Raw genomic sequence first — 20202 nt, forward strand, 5'->3', positions numbered from 1 at the left:
TCATAATCTACATTGTTCAGGCAAGATAGACTGGTTCCACAAGTCTTTGAAACATTTTGATTTTCCAGTAAATAACAATTAATTGTCAGTTATGGGCTTTCACTGGAACAGATCTGATATTTACTTTTTTTTAAAATAAATTACCATCTGACATCTTGATCCTAATAAAAATGTTGAAATATGGAAATGTGGATAAATATAGGTATCTAGTGTATTTTGTGAACACCAATAGTAGTAAATTTTGTGGTGTAATAATTTCCATGTGTTTGTCATTCATATCAAAACCTTCAAGTTAAAACAGTAACTTGAAAAAAACCAAAAAGAATAAATAATGTATCACTATGTTATAAAAAAAAACTATGTAAATGCAGATCTTTAAATGTACATAATTGGCCAAAAATATTGTGAAAATAAATAATTACAAAAGTTAGCAGGTTATATTGCATAAGTTAAATCTGAATGTTACATCAATCTTACAAGTAATCATTTTTAATAACAAGTACAGATAATATAACAAGATGCCACTGCATAATACATAGTAACAATCCCACAGACTATATAAATATTTCAAAATAATAACGAATATAATAACATCTATTAATTATAAAATTCTAATAACTATTATCAGACTCAGTATATTGTATATGATTAAGACTACACAAAACACTACAAAAGCTATTTGTAAACATGTAAAAATATACATAAGAATAAACAACCCAAAAGGGTTTTCAAGATGACAACAAACAGATAAAAATAATTGAGGTAATATTCCAGTGTAGGGTTGTGGAAATAGTTAATCTCCTTCAGCATACCTTATACATGGATGACATAGGCAATTAATGCTGGACATTTAAATAACAACAATTGCCGGTTTTTAAGGAAAAACACTGCTTTTATCAACTATGATTTACAAGATTTGTTCATAAAAATATTATAATTATTTTGTTCTTGATTGTTTTAAGTCTTTTATTGTTTTGTACTTCTATATCTTGTTTTTTATTCCTCTGTTTATTTAAAACATTCTTTAGTCTCTAAACAACACAATACTAATCATCAAAGTTAGCAGTGGTCAGTCAACTTTTGTTCAGCCTTGACAAGAGACAATATTTCAGACAACTTGCTTCTAACATTTTTGAATGGAAGTTTATTTTAAATTTATTCTGATTAACTCTTTTGAAACAACTTCAAATTCTAAAGTCAGCCATACAAATGGTGAATCAATATTCAAAACATATAATATCATTCCACAACCCTGAAATTACAGGCAAGATACTTCTAAATGCATAATAACTGATATAGAATAAATATAAGAAACTATAAATAATTCCTCATAGATATTGGTCTTAACATTGTGTATGCCACATGCAATCAGAGGTTCATTTTTGTATAACTAATTGGAGATTAAGTCTGAAATAAAATTATCTGACACCAAATGCATTAAGACTGAAATGCTAAACTTGCTTTTAATTGGCTCCTATATTTTCAAGTTTTGGATTAATCTTGTTTAAAACATTAGGAGTCTTAATGTAAAATTGCTGTATAATAACACATTTTTGTTTTTATATTAATCAAACTTCTAAATGACTTTCAAACATAATCATAATAATTTCCCATATGGAATAATTCAATAAAATCTTTGCTCGTCTGATTTCAATCTTAGTTATATACCAGGTACTTAGACAGAACCTAATATCCTATCTTTATCCATTGGTTTCAAATAAAAATTACTAAAATTTCAGATAATTACAAGAGCTCATTATTTGATGTTTTTCTGTTTCTCCAACTGGTTTAAATTGCCTCTGTGTTTTTTAAGAATAATAATTATATAAATGACTGGTGACAAAGGATGCAAAATGCTCAACAGGTTAGTCTTGAAATTAAAAAATGTAAAAGTAAACACAATACTAAATGCAAAGTTTTGGTAGATATAGTACATAATCTTTAATCACTTCTTTGAAAAGTATTGCTAATGATGGAGACAGACAGAAAACAGTTACATCACAGGAACAAACACATCTGAAGGTCCTTTGTTACATTTTATGAGTACATAGTTGTTGCAACAAACTGAAAGAAAAAAATAGAACTGCATTTTAATGTTTTATATTATGAAACATTCAAAACAAGAATGTGTCCAAAGTACACGGATGCCCCACTCACATTATCCTTTACCATGTTCCATGGACCGTGAAATTGGGTAATAATCTAATTTGGCATTAAAATTAGAAAGATTATACTATAGGGAACATATGTACAAAGTTTCAAGTTGATTGGACTTCAATTTTATCAAAAACTACCTTGACCAAAAACTTTAACCTGAAACTCCCACTTTCATTTTCTATGTTTAGTGGACCGTCAAATTGGGGTCAAAAGTCTAATTTGGCTTTAAAATTAAAAAGATCATATCATAAGCAACAAGTTTACTAAGTTTCAAGTTGATTGGTAAGATCAGCTTCATCAAAAACTACCTTGACCAAAAACTTTAACCTGAAACTCCCACTTTCATTTTCTATGTTCAGTGGACGGTGAAATTGGGGTCAAAAGTCTAATTTGGCTTAAAATTAGAAAGATCATATCATAAGCAACAAGTGTACTAAGTTTCAAGTTGATTGGACTTCAGCTTCATCAAAAACTTTAACCTGAAACTCCCACTTTCATTTTCTATGTTCAGTGGACCGTGAAATTGGGGTCAAAAGTCTAATTTGGCTTTGAAATCAAAAAGATCATATCATAAGCAACAAGTGTACTAAGTTTCAAGTTGATTGGACTTCAGCTTCATCGAAAACTACCTTGACCAAAAACTTTAACCTGAATGGACGGACGAACGGAAGCCCAGACAGACGGACGGACGAACGGAGCCACAGACCAGAAAACATAATGCCCCTCTACTATCGTAGGTGGGGCATAAAAACAAAAGAGCAAGTTTCAATTTGATTGGACTTCGACTTCATCAAAAACTACCTTCAGAAAAAACTTTAAGCTGAAGCAGGACAGACAGAGGAATGGACGAACGAAAGAAGGGACACACAAACCGAAAAAAACCTGTGCCCCTAGATGGGACATAAAAAAGTGTGCAAATCCAAGAACAGTAACCATAACTCTGAACAAAATCATCAGACCTGAACAAAATTCAAACTGATCTGTAACTGGTCATGGTGAAACTACATACCAAATATCAAATGATTATCTTCAAGCATGACTAAAAAAATGGAGAAAACTGACAACTTGCAAGTCCAAGAACCATAACTCTGCACAAAATCATCACACCAGAACAAAATTCAATGGTCATGATAAAACTGTATACGAAATATCAAATCAATTTTCAAGCATGAAGCAACAAATGTGAAAACTGATTTGAAGGTCTGATGGACAGACAGAGGGATGGAGCGCAAACTAATGTCACCTCCAGTTTTGCTGGTAGGGAATAATAACCTAATTATAAATCTGTTGTGGTTTAAAGAGAAGATTCATCATAAGGCCACACCAATTTGATTAATAGTTCTTTTGATTTTCCTGCTCCTGCTTTTGAGAAATCAAGTTTTTAACAACAAACAAGAGTGCACACACTGAAATGTCTTGCCTTCTTTACTAATCATTGATATTATGTTGAAAGTCCTAAGTATAAAGCTTTATTACAACTGTCACATAAACTTAACATTAACCAAGACAGCTAAACAAAGACCAATGAACCATGAAAATGAGGTCAAGGTCAGATGAACCATGCCAGGCAGACATGTACAGCTAACAAAGCTTCCATACAACAAATATAGTTGACCTATTACTTATAGTTTAAGAAAAATAGACCAAAACAAAAACTTAACACTGTGCAATGAACTTTGCAATTGAGGTCATGGTCAAATAAACCTGCGGGACTGACATATAGATCATAATATATTTCCATACACCAAATATAGCTGACCTTTGACATATAATATTAGATAAAAAGACAAAAACTTAAAAACTTAACTTTGACTATTGAACCATGAAAATGAGGTCAAGGTCAGATGACATCTGCCCGCTAGACATGCACACCTTACAATCATTCCATACAACAAATATAGTAGACCTATTGCATAAAGTATGAGAAAAACAGACCAAAACACAAAAACTTAACTATAACCACTGAACCATGAAAATGAGGTCAAGGTCAGATGACACCTGCCAGTTGGACATGTACACCTTCCAGTCCTTCCATACACCAAATATACTAGCCCTATTGCTTATAGTATCTGAGATATGGACTTGACCACCAAAACTTAACCTTGTTCACTGATCCATGAAATGAGGTCGAGGTCAAGTGAAAACTGTCTGAGGGGCATGAGGACCTTGCAAGGTACGCACATACCAAATATAGTTATCCTATTACTTATAATAAGAGAGAATTCAACATTACAAAAATTCTGAACTTTTTTTTCAAGTGGTCACTGAACCATGAAAATGAGGTCAAGGACATTGGACATGTGACTGACAGAAACTTCATAACATGAGGCATCTATATACAAAGTATGAAGCATCCAGGTCTTTCACCTTCTAAAATATAAACCTTTTAAGAAGTTAGGTAACGCCGCCGCCGCCGGATCACTATCCCTATGTCGAGCTTTCTGCAACAAAAGTTGCAGGCTTGACAAAAAAACTACCGCTTCCGTATTTTTTTGGTCCGCATGCCGCTCCGAAATTAATCTTACCTTGAATTTTTTTTTCTCACTGACGCTTTGTTTTTGCATATAATCAAATCTGGGTTCAAACGCACGTGTGATTAATCAATAAAAAGTGAAAGGAAATATGAAAATCAAAATGTCCAGCCATCAGTTGTTGTTGTTTCGGCTCTATGCCGAGGACAGGCGATCATTGATCAAACGACTACCCGTTGTTCGTCATCATTTTCATTCGAAGATATCTTTTATGAAGCTAAAAGGGTAAATAAAGTCTGTCAATATTTCGTTTGATTACGATTTCGACAACAGCCGTCGGTATCACCTATCATAGTTCGTGATTACTCTGACGTCCAACGGCTGTTTTGCCAGACAAGCTGGGGCTGGGGCTTGTCTGGCAAAACAGCCGTAGGACATCAGAGTAATTTTGGACTACACCTATCAATATTGGCACTGACATGGATATTTCTGCGTTGGAGAGTTAAACTGTAAATTTGTGAATTTCGAAATAGATAGAACACCCTCCGATCCAAACAATAATTTAATTGAATTACCAACAGGTCCCCCTAAAGAAAATTCGTTTGCACTGTTAATGAAAAAAACAATAGAGCTTCCTCATAAACCTAAACCAAAATCGTGTGAACAGGGCAAGGAGATATTGATAGAAACTGTTGTGTGACCTTATTGACCTGGCTAGTACTATATAGAGTGTGGGTGGTCTTCAGATACTTTAGAATAAGGGACAATTGTGCAGAATAAACTTAAAAATGCTTTGTGGTATAAAGAACCCATCCATCAAAGACTGCAATTTACTGTGAAATATGTCAAAATCCTAATACATGTATCAAAATAAAATCTATTCCATATAAAAATTTATTCATTCCCAGAGTGCATCTTACAATTCACAGTAGTAGTTAGTTTTGATGAGAACACATATCCTTCTGTTCGTCTTTTAGTTTCCAAGCACAGCTCTTAATATAACAATATTATTGAGATGTGGTTAATTGCCAATGATACAAATATCCACCAAAATTCAAAAGAAGTATAGATGTAAGCAATAATATGCAAACAAACATTCTTAAACCGTGAGAAAATCCCATGTTTTGTTTGGGGCCTTTCCAGAATTATTTGTATGGGGGAGGAAGGCACCTGTATTAAAATTTGATATGTGGTGGTTATTTAAGAAAGATTGCTTGAACATTTAAATGAAGTATCCAATTTAAAATGTATGCATGGTGGGGTCAGATAAAAAGTGCCTTCCTTCCCTCCCCATACATTTATTTTTGGAACAGCCCTTGGTGGAATTTAATTCAACCTCAAACATTGTCAAAAAAGGCTGTTCACCATAAATTTACAAACTGAACGTATCAATTTAATAACTGTCATGTGTTTTGCATGCTCTTTACATTTGTGAAGGTCATTGGTATTGCCATTTCTAAGTCACATTTAAGAGGGTTTTTTTTTCAAATATTTGCTGCTGCAAGGTGAAAGAGACTACAGTTGTTTGCTTAGAGTCAGAATAATGTATTCAAATGGGATAACCGGCCTTATGCCTCAAAACATCAGTGATTTTTCTTCTTTTTCTGTTTGATAAACCTAGCATGTATCACTTTAAAAAAAAAAGATATCGCTCGCTCCTCTTGCAGACCACTCGCCTGTCAAAAACTCATTTTCAAGAAATTTTTTAAAACAAAAAAATTTCGCTCACTCGCCCCATTTTTTTTTAGAGCAAATGTCCGAAGAACTATTTATGAAATTGGTGTGGCCCAAAAGTCATGTTGATGGAAAACACCAAGTGATGGCATTAACTCTGAATGAAAATTTGAGCTTGGTAAGTTAAAAAGACATACATCAGTCAGCAATACATTACTAAAATAAGAAAATGATCACTACAAAAAACTATGAATGAATTTCATGGTCTGGAAGGGTCAGCAGTAACTGCTACATTTGTAGCACCTGTTATAATATTAGATAATGGACTCCGAAATATTTCTCAAGTTTATAATAAATTAAGTGACATAAATGAAATCTATGAATAATGAGTTAAACTTACACTGTCAACATCAAAAGCAGCAATTCCTTGTCTCTGTGCATCATAGCTCTTAAAAGATGCTGAAAAAAAGCAAGTCTACTTAAAAACCTTTAAGAATACATTAATATGTTTGTAAGATGCAATGAAGAACTTTTGAAACAGAATTATGTTATTGTGATATTTTAATGCAAATGATAAAATTAAAATGGCAATACTTTGACATGTAAGCTATGCAAAACATTCAAATTCAATGAACCATGACTGATGGTAAATTGTCAAATAATTTATCAAAAGAAATGAAACAAAATGTTGGAGCGTACTTATGGCCCTGTAAAGCTTTTTTTATTTAAAATTTGATAATGAAAAGTTATCATAGTATTAACCCAGTAATTTTGACAAAACCAAACGTAAACTTTATCTATAACTCTTTATAGTTCTCTTACCAAATGGTTGAAGCAAACTGAAGATAGAGAAGAGAAACCAACTTTGGGACTTACAGATGGACAAGGGTAAAACTTAATGCCGCTTGCATTATTGTATGGAATAAAAACTTACAGCCTGATTTATGTACAAAACAATAAACAAAAAAAAACAAATGAAATCTGATATAGAGCAGCAAACAACCACTGAATGACAGGCTCCTGACTTTGGGATGGATTTGTACAAGTTCTTCTTGTTTCCGACTCCCAATATTTCTATTGTAAAATTGTAATTTGTGCACTTTTGAAAAATAAAATATTGTTTAAACTAACAATAAGCCCACTTTCCAACATTGTAGACAAGAACAGACTTCATGAAAATAATCTCTATTTTGTTGATCTTGTATTACTGATCTTTAAGTCTGTTTAGTTTATTTGACTTATTAATAGATTGTGCATTGCTGATAATTTTTGTGATTTAAAGGCGTTTACCTATTACAATTTATATCATATGAGGCATAACAGAAAAATAATGAATCTCTCTAAATATCAGTTTTCATGATAAAAGGCAAGAAATTGCTTCGCTGAGCGCAGCTGGATACGACAGCAGAGGTCAAACCCTAAACAGTTGGGACAAAAACAGACATAATATTCGCGCTTGATACAGGTCTGAATTTTGATTGTAATTAAATATTAGACACATTATAGGTTTCTGATACAGAATAACTGTAGTGGGCTATTTCAAAAAAAATGATGCCAAAGTGTGACAAACATGGTAAAAAATTAAGTCATTGCTAATCTTTTTTCTATCATTTTTCTTTAATCCAGAGACATTCAAGTTTACAAAACTACCAAGGGTTAATGCAAAATAATAAAAACAAAAATTTTAACAACATTTTACTCATAAGAATTCATCCACTTTTCAAAGGAAACAACAAAATAATAATTTCAACTGACAAACATAAATAAGAATATAAATATCAATGTAATTTTTTTGTTTGTTGCAATAAAGGTACTAAATGATTTTCCTGCAATTTTTTTTAACTTATAAACAGTTTTTTTTTTTTAAATATGTAAATTTCACCAATTTTTAGTGTATTCTTTAATATCTTATTTCAAAAGTTTTTATATCTCTTTGCAAAAGCTTTAATTTGATATAAAAAGTATAAGGAATCAAACATATATGATCTAATTACATCCTCTGAAAATTTCACAACAATTGCTTCAGTCAATTCTAAGTTTTCTTCATTAAAAAAATACAAACATGTGTTTTTTATCCTTTTGTTACACTCCTGACATATTTTTTCAGTAACTGTAAGACTGTTTTTTAATGGAATGTTTAGAAAATCATTGATGATATCTATTTTAAATTTACAATCTCACAAATAAATAAATTTATTAGATATTTGATTACATATTTTTTTAATTTCTGAGCAAAGAGCAAACTTTTAACATGTTTAATGAGAATTACACTTTAATTTTTAAAAATCTTTGGTGAATAGTGTGCAGAAAAATCACTTTTACAAGACAGATCGGCTTTCTCATTACATTGTAAAGATGTTACAATTATTTTAATAGAGAATCATGTTGAATTTTGTTATAGATAAGCTACATCAGAAACTTGTCAGGAGTGTAACAAATGTTACACTCCTGACCATAATTTATTGCTACCATATTTTAACCTGAAACTGACCTGAAATCATGTAGAGTCTTTATATTTCACATATTATTTTGGTGCAAATTAAGAACAGGTTAAAAAAAATTATATACTTCTTACATATTTACAAATTTTGCTAATTGTCTATTTAAAAAAAAAGATGGCTTTCCTTTAAACCTTGTTCAGTCTCTTGTTTGATACTATATATATGCTGTTTTTATGTCAGATAATGTATTATGATAAGTTTGTTCGTACTACCAAAGATGGTAGCAGTATGTGCTCTGTATATTAAAAATTGTCCAAAAATGTACCCAAAAATGTCAGGAGTGTAACGCTTTAAAATGTTTAAGTGTAACATTCATGTTATTTTTTATAGAAACAATGTTGTTATTATTGGTTTTCTTTTCTGGAATTTGAGTGTGAACACCATCTGTTGCATATTTTCAGTAACAAACATGCCATTATAATGACCTTTATTGCTTGTTTATGCTCAATACTTGTATGTCAGGACTGTAACACATTTAAACAAGCTAGTTCAATTGCAATTTTAGTTCAAAAATTTCAAAAGTAATGATGTAGACTTGTATTCTGTGTAAAGCTGAGGTGTAATAATGTCATTTTATAATAATTGTCAGCTTGTTTTTCTTCCAATAACTTACCTTTGCTAATAAGATTGAAATAAGGCATTTTTTTGTGTTACACTCCTGACATTGAAGTATTGAGCATACAAAAGCAATGAAGGCCATAATAATGGCATGTTTGTTACTGATAAACTGTAACAGGTAATGTTCACTGAAATTCAAGAAAAAACAACAACTATAACAACATTGTTTCTCAAAAAAATACATCTTAACCCAGTTGTTACACTCCTGACAGACCTGGGTAGTCCTCTTATTGTAACCATTATATTCCAGTAGTAGAACTTCAGGGTCAACTGGATACACCTGTGCCAAGCTATGATACTAAACAAAAAAAATAAACCGTGCAAGATGTACAGAAACATGTTATTTCACCTACAAAGACATTTTCTGGCAGCATATTGACTTTTACTAACATTTTTTTTTTTACACAAACTTATTTGACTTACCTTATGAGGCTCATAAAAATGTAAATATATGGAAGAATTGAACAAGAAATCATAGTCAAGATATAATAGTTGGATGAAAGATATTGTTTGGTATTGTATCTGCCCTTATTTATTCTATATCATCAATGAATGCACATGCTTTCTTCTAAATGTCACACTAAAAGCGTTACACTCCTGACATTTTGAGGTACAATTTTGGACAATATTTTTTAAACAGAGCACATACTGCTTTTATCTTTGGTAGTTAGGACCAACTAATCATAATACATTATCTGACCTAAAAACATTACAGATATAGTATCATACAAGAGACTGACAAAGGTTTAAAGGAAAGGCATCATTTTTTTTGAAATAGCCCTAGTCAAAGAACTTAGAATTGGTTTTATGATTTGTATTTATGTTTTTTGCATATGTTATTTCAAGACTGTCAAACAGACAGCATATAATTCTATGACACTTGGAGGTGTTAAATCAAATAATGCACCTTTTCACTAGCCAGAAATCTTACCTAACATTGTTTTAAGCTTGATAGCACACAGCATAAAATCACTGAATTCTATCTCTCCTGCTTTATTACTGAACCTCATAACTAGAGTGCTGAATGTACGGTTACTCAGTTTGAATCCTGCAAGAAAAATCAAAAATACACTAAATAATAAAACTATGGACAGAGAGAAGGTTGTAAAAATAACCCTCAATGGAAAGCCTTTACTGCTTTATTTTATCTATTATATACAACACAAAAACTGTTAGATCAGAGTTAAGATTTAATTTGGGTGGTCATATTTTTATCAGACTGGTAGGAAATGAAGACTTTGTTACAAAGTATCTTCCATATATTATTACTTTGGCCAATTTAACTTCTTTAGTAATACAACACTGATGAGTCTTTTGAACTTTTGGTCCTCAATGCTCTTCAACTTCGTACTTTATTTGGCATTTTTGGCATTTTTTACATTTTTTGAGTCGAGCGTCACTGATGAGTCTTTTGTAGACATTTTAATTGGGCAAACAAAATCTTATCAAATTCCTGACTTCAAATAACTTTGAAACAAAGTCAACTGATCAAAATATCTTGTGTATATCTTAGGGGGAGGGGCCCTTCCTACATATTAGGTGATAGGACATGCTGCTAGAATAAAGCACATCTTCTAGTTTGAAAATATGTAAAAAGGTGGGGAAATATATCAGAAATAAATAATAAGGTTAATAAAGTTTGTCTGTCATCTTTCTATGTGTTCTTGGTTGATCTGTTATCCACAACTTTTCCTCTTTTGACATTTTGGTATTCCACTTTTCCAACACGCACATGAAACCTAATCAATATGGGGAAAAGGTTAAATTTTTACCTATTCAATATATATACATTTTAAAATCTTAAGTGTGTGAAAAGGGTGGGGTTACAGAACCCCAGCTGCACCCTTATTTATTAAAAGTATTGAAATCTGTTGAGTTTAAGAGGAGTTGTAACGACAAGATCAAGACTAATTGACTTATGGAGCCACAGGTCAAAAACATTTAATCCTACAAATCTTTTTTGCATGGGGTATAATTTAAGCTTTCTTTTTGTATGGCAAAACGTAACCAGATGCTCCACAGGGCGCAGTTTTATACGACCGCAGAGGTTGAACCCTGAACGGTTGGGGCAAGTATGGACACAACATTCAAGCTGGATTCAGCTCTAAATTTGGATTGTGATTAAATAGTTGACACAGCATAGGTTTCGGACACAGAATGAATGTGGTCTAATGAACTTAAAATATTTTTTTTGCCTTTCAGCAATTCACTATGCTGTTGAATATTAATCCTCTCAAAAAAATGTTTGAAGAAATTTTCTTTTTATTTATGAAATCTGAAATGAGAAAAATGTTAAATAAGGTGCTTGTTATCCCTGAATGGTAAAGATTGTTTTATTTTATCAGTTGGTAGTAAAAGTGAATATAGTATATTGTATAAAACAATGATAAGTACATATTTAGATTCAGCATATCAAAAAAACCCAAGGATTCAATTTTTGTTAAAATCAAACTAAGTTTAATTTTGGACCCTTTGGACCTTAATGTAGACGAATTTGAAAACGGGACCAAAAATTAAGAATCTACATACACAGTTAGATTCGGCAAATCAAAGGACCCCAATTATTCAATTTTTGATGAAATCAAACAAAGTTCAATTTTGGACCCTTTGGGCCCCTGATTCCTAAACTGTTGGGACCAAAACTCCCAAAATCAAACCCAATCTTCCTTTTATGGTCATCAACCTTGTGTTTTAATTTCATTGATTTCTATTTACTTATACTAAAGTTATGGTGCGAAAACCAAGAATAATGCTTATTTTGGCCCCTTTTTGGCCCCTAATTCCTAAACTGTTGGGACCTCAACTCCCAAAATCAATCCCAACCTTCCTTTTGTGGTCATAAACCTTGTGTTTAAATTTCATTGATTTCTATTTACTTATACTAAAGTTATTGTGCGAAAACCAAGAATAAAGCTTATTTGGGCACTTTTTTGGCCCCTAATATTCCTAAACTGTTGGAACCAAAACTCCCAAAATCAATCCCAACCTTCCTTTTGTGGTAATAAACCTTGTGTCAAAATTTCATAGATTTCTATTTACTTAAACTAAAGTTATAGTGCGAAAACCAAGAAAATGCTTATTTGGGCCCTTTTTTGCCCCCAATTCCTAAAATGTAGGGACCAAAACTGCCAAAATCAATCCCAACCTTTCTTTTGTGGTCATAAAACTTGTGTTAAAATTTCATAGATTTCTATTCACTTTTACTAAAGTTAGAGTGCGAAAACTAAAAGTATCCGGACGACGACGCAGACGAAGACGCCAACGTGATACCAATATACGACCAAAAAATTAAAATTTTTGCGGTCGTATAAAAAATGTTTAACAAGACCTGTCAGAATGACAGTAAACCGGATTTTTTAACATTTATTTGTGTCCTGGAATTATAAGACTACAATAGGTTAAAAAAGGTCATTTACTAAAATTTAACCGCATTCTACATTTTGAGGCCCAAATAATACCAAAGAAATAAAAGGTAAAAGTCTGAGTCAGCCTTTTCTCCTCCATTAAAAAAAAATTAAATATCTCAGAAAGTAGCACCACAATCTATCAAAATTTTTAGCTTATTTTATTTCTTAACTAATTCTCTATAGACTATCAATTTTAAAAATTTTGCTTAAGTAATTCCTTTAGAAACATGTTGTGGTCTTTTTGATGTTTTATGATTAAGTTGAAATTCAAGGTCAAATTTAGCCAATATTGACTCATGTCCTTTATTATTGCCATTCATGCTGAAATCAAATGTCTTCTTGGATATATATAAAACAAGAACGTGCCCATAGAACATGGATGCCCCATCCTCATTTTCTATGTTCAATGGACCGTGAAAATGGGGAAAAATCTCTAATTTGGCATTAAAATAAGAAAGATCATATCATAGGGAACATGTGTACTAAGTTTCAAGTTGATTGGACTTCAACTTCAACAAAAACTACCTGGACCAAAAACTTTAACCTGAAGCGGGACGGACGAACGAAACGAACAGATGAACAAACGAAGGCACAAACCAGAAAACATAATGCCCATAAATGGGGCATAAAAATCAGTTCAAAAAGGCTCAACTCATCAGATGGTCAAAAATTCAAGTGGACTTGGCCAGGTACTTGTACATCCCAACAACAAAAAAGACACTAGGTACAGATCTGAGAGTACCATGCTTTTTTTTTTTTAATCCAACAAGGTTTTTTTCAACAACAGCCACAATTGATTCCTTGAAAAAGATCTTTGTATAACATCAACTGATGAAGGATTGACAATTAAAGCTTACTGGATCTTTTTGATCAGATGCATTATAAAATTTTGTAATTTTAAAATCCCTTTTAATTAATTTACCACTAGCATGTAAGGCAGATCTTAATTCATAGGAGCTGAGTCTTCCACTGCTGTCTTTGTCGAACTCTTTAAATACACCCTGAAAAGATGAATAAAATGCTTTAACAAAATATATCATGAAGGCAAAAGCAACAAAAATAACCAGTACTTTAATAACAGCTCTGTTGTCTTTAAAATTAAACGCAAGGTTATTATTAGGAGATCAGTGATATGACAACTCTTTAATTTCTAGTGAGAACATGCCTAACTCTCATGACTGATATTGATAATACAGCTGAATGCAGATTATTACGAAAGTATACAAATAGACAGGTGTGGGTCAGTAAAAAAAAAAATCTAAAAGATATGTACACATATAATGTTTAACCCCGCCACATTTTTGCGCCTGTCCCAAGTCAGGAGCCTCTGGCCTTTGTTAGTCTTGTATTATTTTAATTTTAGTTTCTTGTGTACTATTTGGAAATTAGTATGGCGTTCATTATCACTGGACTAGTATATATTTGTTTAGGGGCCAGCTGAAGGACGCCTCCGGGTGCGGGAATTTCTCGCTACATTGAAGACCTGTTGGTGACCCTCTGCTGTTGTTTTTTATTTGGTCAGGTTGTTGTCTCTTTGACACATTCCCCATTTCCATTCTCAATTTTACATAATGCCTCTGTTTCCTACGGTAGGGGCGTCAATAGTTGATCAGCACTGATTTTTAACTTCATCATTAGATTAAAATTTAGAAAAAATATTGTATGTGAGACACTTTCAATGCAATTTTTAACATAAGGCCAAATAAAAATATATGTGTGGTTCCAGTAACCCTACCGTTCCTACTTTTTTGGCTTTAAAATAGCCTACCCTAAAGATTTTATTGTCATTTCTCATTAAGCACTGTTAAAGTCAGAATGTTGCTCCCATAGATTCAATGTAAAAAAACCACATAAAATAAAAAAAAATCCCTACCTACCTACCCTAACTTTTTTTCAGATGTAACTGGAACCACACATACTTTTTTATTTGGCCTAATCAATATTTTCAGAACTCTTTAAAAAAAAACTAGAGGCTCTAAAGAGCCTGTGTCGCTCACCTTGGTCTATGTGACTATTAAACAAAAGAAGCAGATGGATTCATGACAAAATTGTATTTTGGTGATGTTGGTGTGTTTGTACATCTTACTTTACTGAACATCCTTGCTGCTTACAATTATCTCTATCTATAATGAACTTGGCCCAGTAGTTTCAGTGGAAAATGTTAGTAAAAATTTACAAATTTTATAAAAATTGTTGAAAATTGACTATAAAGGACAATAACTCCTTAGGGGGTCAATTGACCATTTCGGTCATGTTGACTTATTTGTAAATCTTACTTTGCTGAACATTATTGCTGTTTACAGTTTATCTCTATCTATAATAATATTCAAGACAATAACCAAAAACAGCAAAATTTCCTTAAAATTACCAATTCAGGGGCAGCAACCCAACAACAGGTTGTCCGATTCATCTGAAAATTTCGGGGCAGATAGATCTTGACCTGATAAACAATTTAACCCCATGTCAGATTTGCTCTAAACGCTTTGGTTTTTGAGTTATAAGCCAAAAACTGCATTTTACCCCTATGTTCTATTTTTAGCCATGGCGGCCATCTTGGTTGGATGGCCGGGTCATCGAACACATTTTTTAAACTAGATACCCCAAAGATGATTGTAGATAAGTTTGGATTAATTTGGCCCAGTAGTTTCAGAGGAGAAGATTTTTGTAAAAGATTACTAAGATTTACGAAAAATGGTTAAAAATTGACTATAAAGGGCAATAACTCCTAAAGGGGTCAACTGACCATTTCGGTCATGTTGACTTATTTGTAAATCTTACTTTGCTGAACATAATGGCTGTTTACAGTTTATCTCTATCTATAATAATATACAAGATAATAACCAAAAACAGCAAAATTTCCTTAAAATTACTAATTCAGGGGCAGCAACCCAACAGCAGGTTGTCAGATTCATCTGAAAATTTCAGGGTAGATAGATCTTCACCTGATAAACAATTTTACCAATGTCAGATTTGCTCTAAATGCTTTGGTTTTTAAGTTATAAGCAAAAAACTGCATTTTACCCTTATGTTCTATTTTTAGCCGTGGCGGCCATCTTGGTTGGTTGGCCGGGTCACCGGACACATTTTTTAAACTAGATACCTCAAAGATAATTGTGGCCAAGTTTGGATAAATTTGGCCCAGTAGTTTCAGAGGAGAATATTTTTGTAAAAGATTACTAAGATTTACGAAAAATGGTTAAAAATTGACTATAAAGGGCAATAACTCCTATATGGGTCAACTGACCATTTCGGTCATGTTGACTTATTTGTAAATCTTACTTTGCTGAACATTATTGCTGTTTACAGTTTATCTCTATCTATAATAATATTCAAGATAATAACCATATAACGGCAAAATTTCCTTAAAATTGCCAATTCAGGGGCAGCAACCCAACAACGGGTTGTCCGATTCGTCTGAAAATTTCAGGGCAGATAGATCTTGACATAATAAACAATTTAACCCCTGTCAGATTTGCTCTAAATGCTTCGGTTTCAGAGTTATAAGCCAAAAACTGCATTTGACCCCTATGTTCTATTTTTAGCCATGGCGGCCATCTTGGTTGGTTGGCCGGGTAACCGAACACATTTTTTAAACTAGATACCCCAATGATTATTGTGACCAAGTTTGGTTAAATTTGGCCCAGTAGTTTCAGAGGAGAAGATTTTTGTAAAAGTTAACGACGACGGACGCCGGACGACGCCGGACGCCGGACGCCAAGTGATGAGAAAAGCTCACTTGGCCCTTCGGGCCAGGTGAGCTAAAAAAGTAGATTGCCACTAACTTCAAACTTCTCCAGGAAATTGCTAACACAAACCTTTTATATTAATATGACCTATTGCTTATAGTTTAAGAATAACAGACCAAAACACAAAAACTTAACACTGAGCAATTAACCATAAAAATGAGGTCACGGTCAAATAAAACCTTCAAAACTGACATGTACATCATAAAATATTTGCAAACACCAAATATAGTTGAGCTTACTGCGACAAAAATCTGGCAAGAATTCTACATGTGAAAGCACTTACCATACTAAACAGATGCTTGGTATAAATTTCTATGTTTCTCTGGAAAGTGTTGCAGGACAAAAATTTATTGATGTCTAAAAAATAATTACAAACATACCTTCCATTTTCTGAGATCTGTCCAAAGTGTCTTGAATTCATCAAATCCTAGTTTTCCAGATAAATCACCCTTCAGTTTGTCAAGGAAAAATAGAAAGACTGACCCTCCTTTATTCCCTAAGCATCTAGTAAGTATCATCTATTTAGAATTAAAATTATTTAATATGATATTCTTTAGTAATGTTTACTTGTACATGTGTTTTAAGCTTATTCCTAAATTATTGGGACCATAACCCCCAAAATCAATCCCAACCTTCCTTTTGTGGTATTGAACCCTTTGGTAAAATTTCTTAGAGATCAATACACTTCAACTAAAGTTATTGTCTGGAAACCAACTGTGTCTTCAGACGAGTCTGGACTATGATGACATCAATGGATTATACTTGCTCGTATAAAAATCTACCTGGTTCAACATTCACTTAAAAGTAAGTATAATATTATATGATATTCATTTTGGTGTCTTAGGAAAGGATACATCGTGCATGGCTACCATACTGCGGCAAGCATCAACACCAAATCCATCAAAGTCAAATTCTGAAAAAGTGTGAATCAAAAGCTAAAACAATTGGCAGTGAAAACTATGACTCAAGATCCTGCTTTAATCTTCATTTATACAACACTAGGAATACTTTCAAATGGCGTATTAAGAAATATTGAATTATAGCAACATATGAAATATAAATTTTGTTTGAATGATATATATATATGGTTAAGTAGGAAGTTGATTATACAGTAACGGACTAACTAGTATGATAATGCAAATAAGCCAATTCATTGACAATAACCCATATTAGTAAGTATGATATTAAAATGTGTTACTAAACCTGGTGAACATGACACAAGTTGCTGGAATATCAATCAGCAAGTAAACTTTCAAAATCATGAGAACACTATTGGTATACCCTGTTTAAAATTAATGTATTTCCATCATCAGAAATATGTAATTGATTGATTGATTGATTGTTGCAAGGTTAGTGTCTAGTGGCAATTTATTATTGAAGAAATAACTGCTAAAATACAGAAAAGTATGAAATAATTTAAAATTTAAAATTAGATAAAATATGCAAAGTCTTGGAAAAGTGTCATTGGTATGAGCTGTCTTCTAAACAATTGTTCAAGAGTAATGATGCTTGATCAAAATTATTTGTATTACTCCTATCTACTGTTATATATGGTTAAAACAAAAGCATTCAAATATTGTCATCTTTAGAAATCTGAATTAATTATGTCTACATTTATTTCTTTGAAAAAAAAGTAAAATCACAAAAATACTGAACTTAGAGGAAAATCAATTTGGAAAGTCTATAATCACATGGCAAAATCAAATAACAAAACGCATAAAAAACGAATGGACAAGAACTGTCATATTGAAAGCACTGATTTGATTGATTGATTCGTGATAGCTTTTTGCAGCATCACTGATTTGAAGATGGCTGTATAAATGGAAACAAACTTGTGTTGAAAGATTTTAAACATCAAAATATGTTTTTATGTTTGCATACATACAGCAAACATATGTGATTAATATGTGCAAAAGCCACTAAATTATATAAAATGAATAAAAAAATAATTAAAATCTGAGTTTAGACCATATCTAATATTTCACATCATGTAAACAATGAATGGAAAGTAATTTTTTGAAAGCTGCTTGGCTAAAGGTGTAAGATTTAAGGAATAAATTCATATTTGTTTTTAATGATGCACGATTCATATAGAGAATCAGTATGGGAAAAGAAATCTTGCTGATAAGAATGTTTCTAATGCATTTCAAAAAATTCTTTTATGATTACTATAGGTTCTACAAAACCTTGTGCCTTGCCTGTGAGAATGGTTGTGATTGTAAAAGTGTAATTTTGACTGTAAAAAGTGAGTCCATATATCAGTATAAAACAGAATCAGAAAGAAAAAAAACTCAATCTTCATACTATTTCTTATTCTAGGAGATTAGCTTATGTCCAAGTTTCATTATAATCCATGAAGGTTTACTAATTTATCATTTAAAAAAATGTATTCCCAGAATGTCTGCAAAAACACTAAGTGTCTTTGATACAACCAGTGTAAAAATGTTGACTGCAAAAAGTGAGTCCACTAATCAGTAAAACAATGCTAAATTGTCTGGCCTGCTGTACTAATAATCAAAAGTCTTTAATAAGGGTTTACTACAAATATCACATACACTAAACATTTTCAGTGAGCCATGAAAATGAGGTCAAGGTCAAATTAACCATGCCAGACAGACATGAACAACTTTCAAACATTCAAACACCTTATATAGTGGTCCTTATACTTAAAGTACCTGTAAAACAGATCAAACTGCAAAAAATTAAAACTGACCAATGAACCATGAAAATGAGGTTAAGGTTTTATGAAACCTGCCAGAATAAACATTCACCTGAGGGTCATTCAATAAATAAATATAGTTGAAATGCTCCTTATTCATGTTATAGTATCTGAGATATAGATAAACCATAATAAATAGGCAATTTCCAATAAACCTTGAAAATGATGTCATGGGCACACCTTACAATCATTTTATACACCAAATATAAAGGCCACTGAGATATAGATCAAACCACAAAAATTAATATAAAACTGAGGAACAGGTCAGATGAAACCAGCAAGTCTGACATGCACACCTTACAAACATTCCATACATCAACTATAGTTGACCTACTACTTTTACTTTCTGTGTTACAGAGTTGACCACATAAACTAAACCTTGATCTCTTAATCCATGAAATAAGGTGAAAATCAGGGGAACACTGTCTGACAGACAAGTAGACCTAGCAAAGAACTCCTATACCAAATATAGTTTACCTTTAATTAGAATAGGTAAGTATTTCACATTACAAATATACTATAAGGATATGTGACAGACGGTAACTTTGTAACATAAGGTGTCTCCATACACACATATACATTTTGGGCACAATACTGTGCAAATTTTTAATGGCCACCTAACCATACTTTTGGAGTTTTTGCATTTACAAAATCTATTTTCAAAACTTCCAAAATAAATGAGCCTTTTGTGAAATAATATATGCATTTACATATTCTGCACAACAACCACAAAATTTCATTTCTGATAATTTCCTTGTCCACTTGCGATACAGTGTATATTAAAGGTGTAATACCACCAATCAAACTTTCCCCCTTACTTAACATGAATACAAGATTTAGTAACAATGTCTCCTCAAGTTTACAAAATTATAGAAACCCCAAATAAAAGCTTTGAAATACCCAAGACAT

At 32.1% G+C, this 20202-nt stretch overlaps 1 protein-coding gene across 10 annotated transcripts in view; it reads right to left on the reverse strand.

Annotated features, from left to right (window-relative positions):
• Positions 1 to 792: 792 nt before the first annotated feature.
• The window catches only part of LOC139514227 (calpain-9-like), a 102928-nt gene continuing 83518 nt past the window's right edge, over positions 793 to 20202 (reverse strand). For all 10 annotated transcript variants that reach the window (XM_071303088.1, XM_071303089.1, XM_071303085.1 and 7 more), the window contains 6 exons: positions 17429 to 17487; positions 16955 to 17023; positions 13751 to 13829; positions 10353 to 10469; positions 6703 to 6761; positions 793 to 2064 (listed from right to left, as the gene is read on the reverse strand). In XM_071303088.1, the coding sequence (XP_071159189.1) occupies positions 2038 to 2064; positions 6703 to 6761; positions 10353 to 10469; positions 13751 to 13829; positions 16955 to 17023; positions 17429 to 17487 (410 nt within the window). In that variant the 3' untranslated portion in view covers positions 793 to 2037. The remainder of the gene's footprint in view (positions 2065 to 6702; positions 6762 to 10352; positions 10470 to 13750; positions 13830 to 16954; positions 17024 to 17428; positions 17488 to 20202) is intronic.

This window comes from Mytilus edulis, chromosome 3 (assembly GCF_963676685.1).
Source record: "Mytilus edulis chromosome 3, xbMytEdul2.2, whole genome shotgun sequence".
NCBI lineage: Eukaryota > Metazoa > Mollusca > Bivalvia > Mytilida > Mytilidae > Mytilus > Mytilus edulis.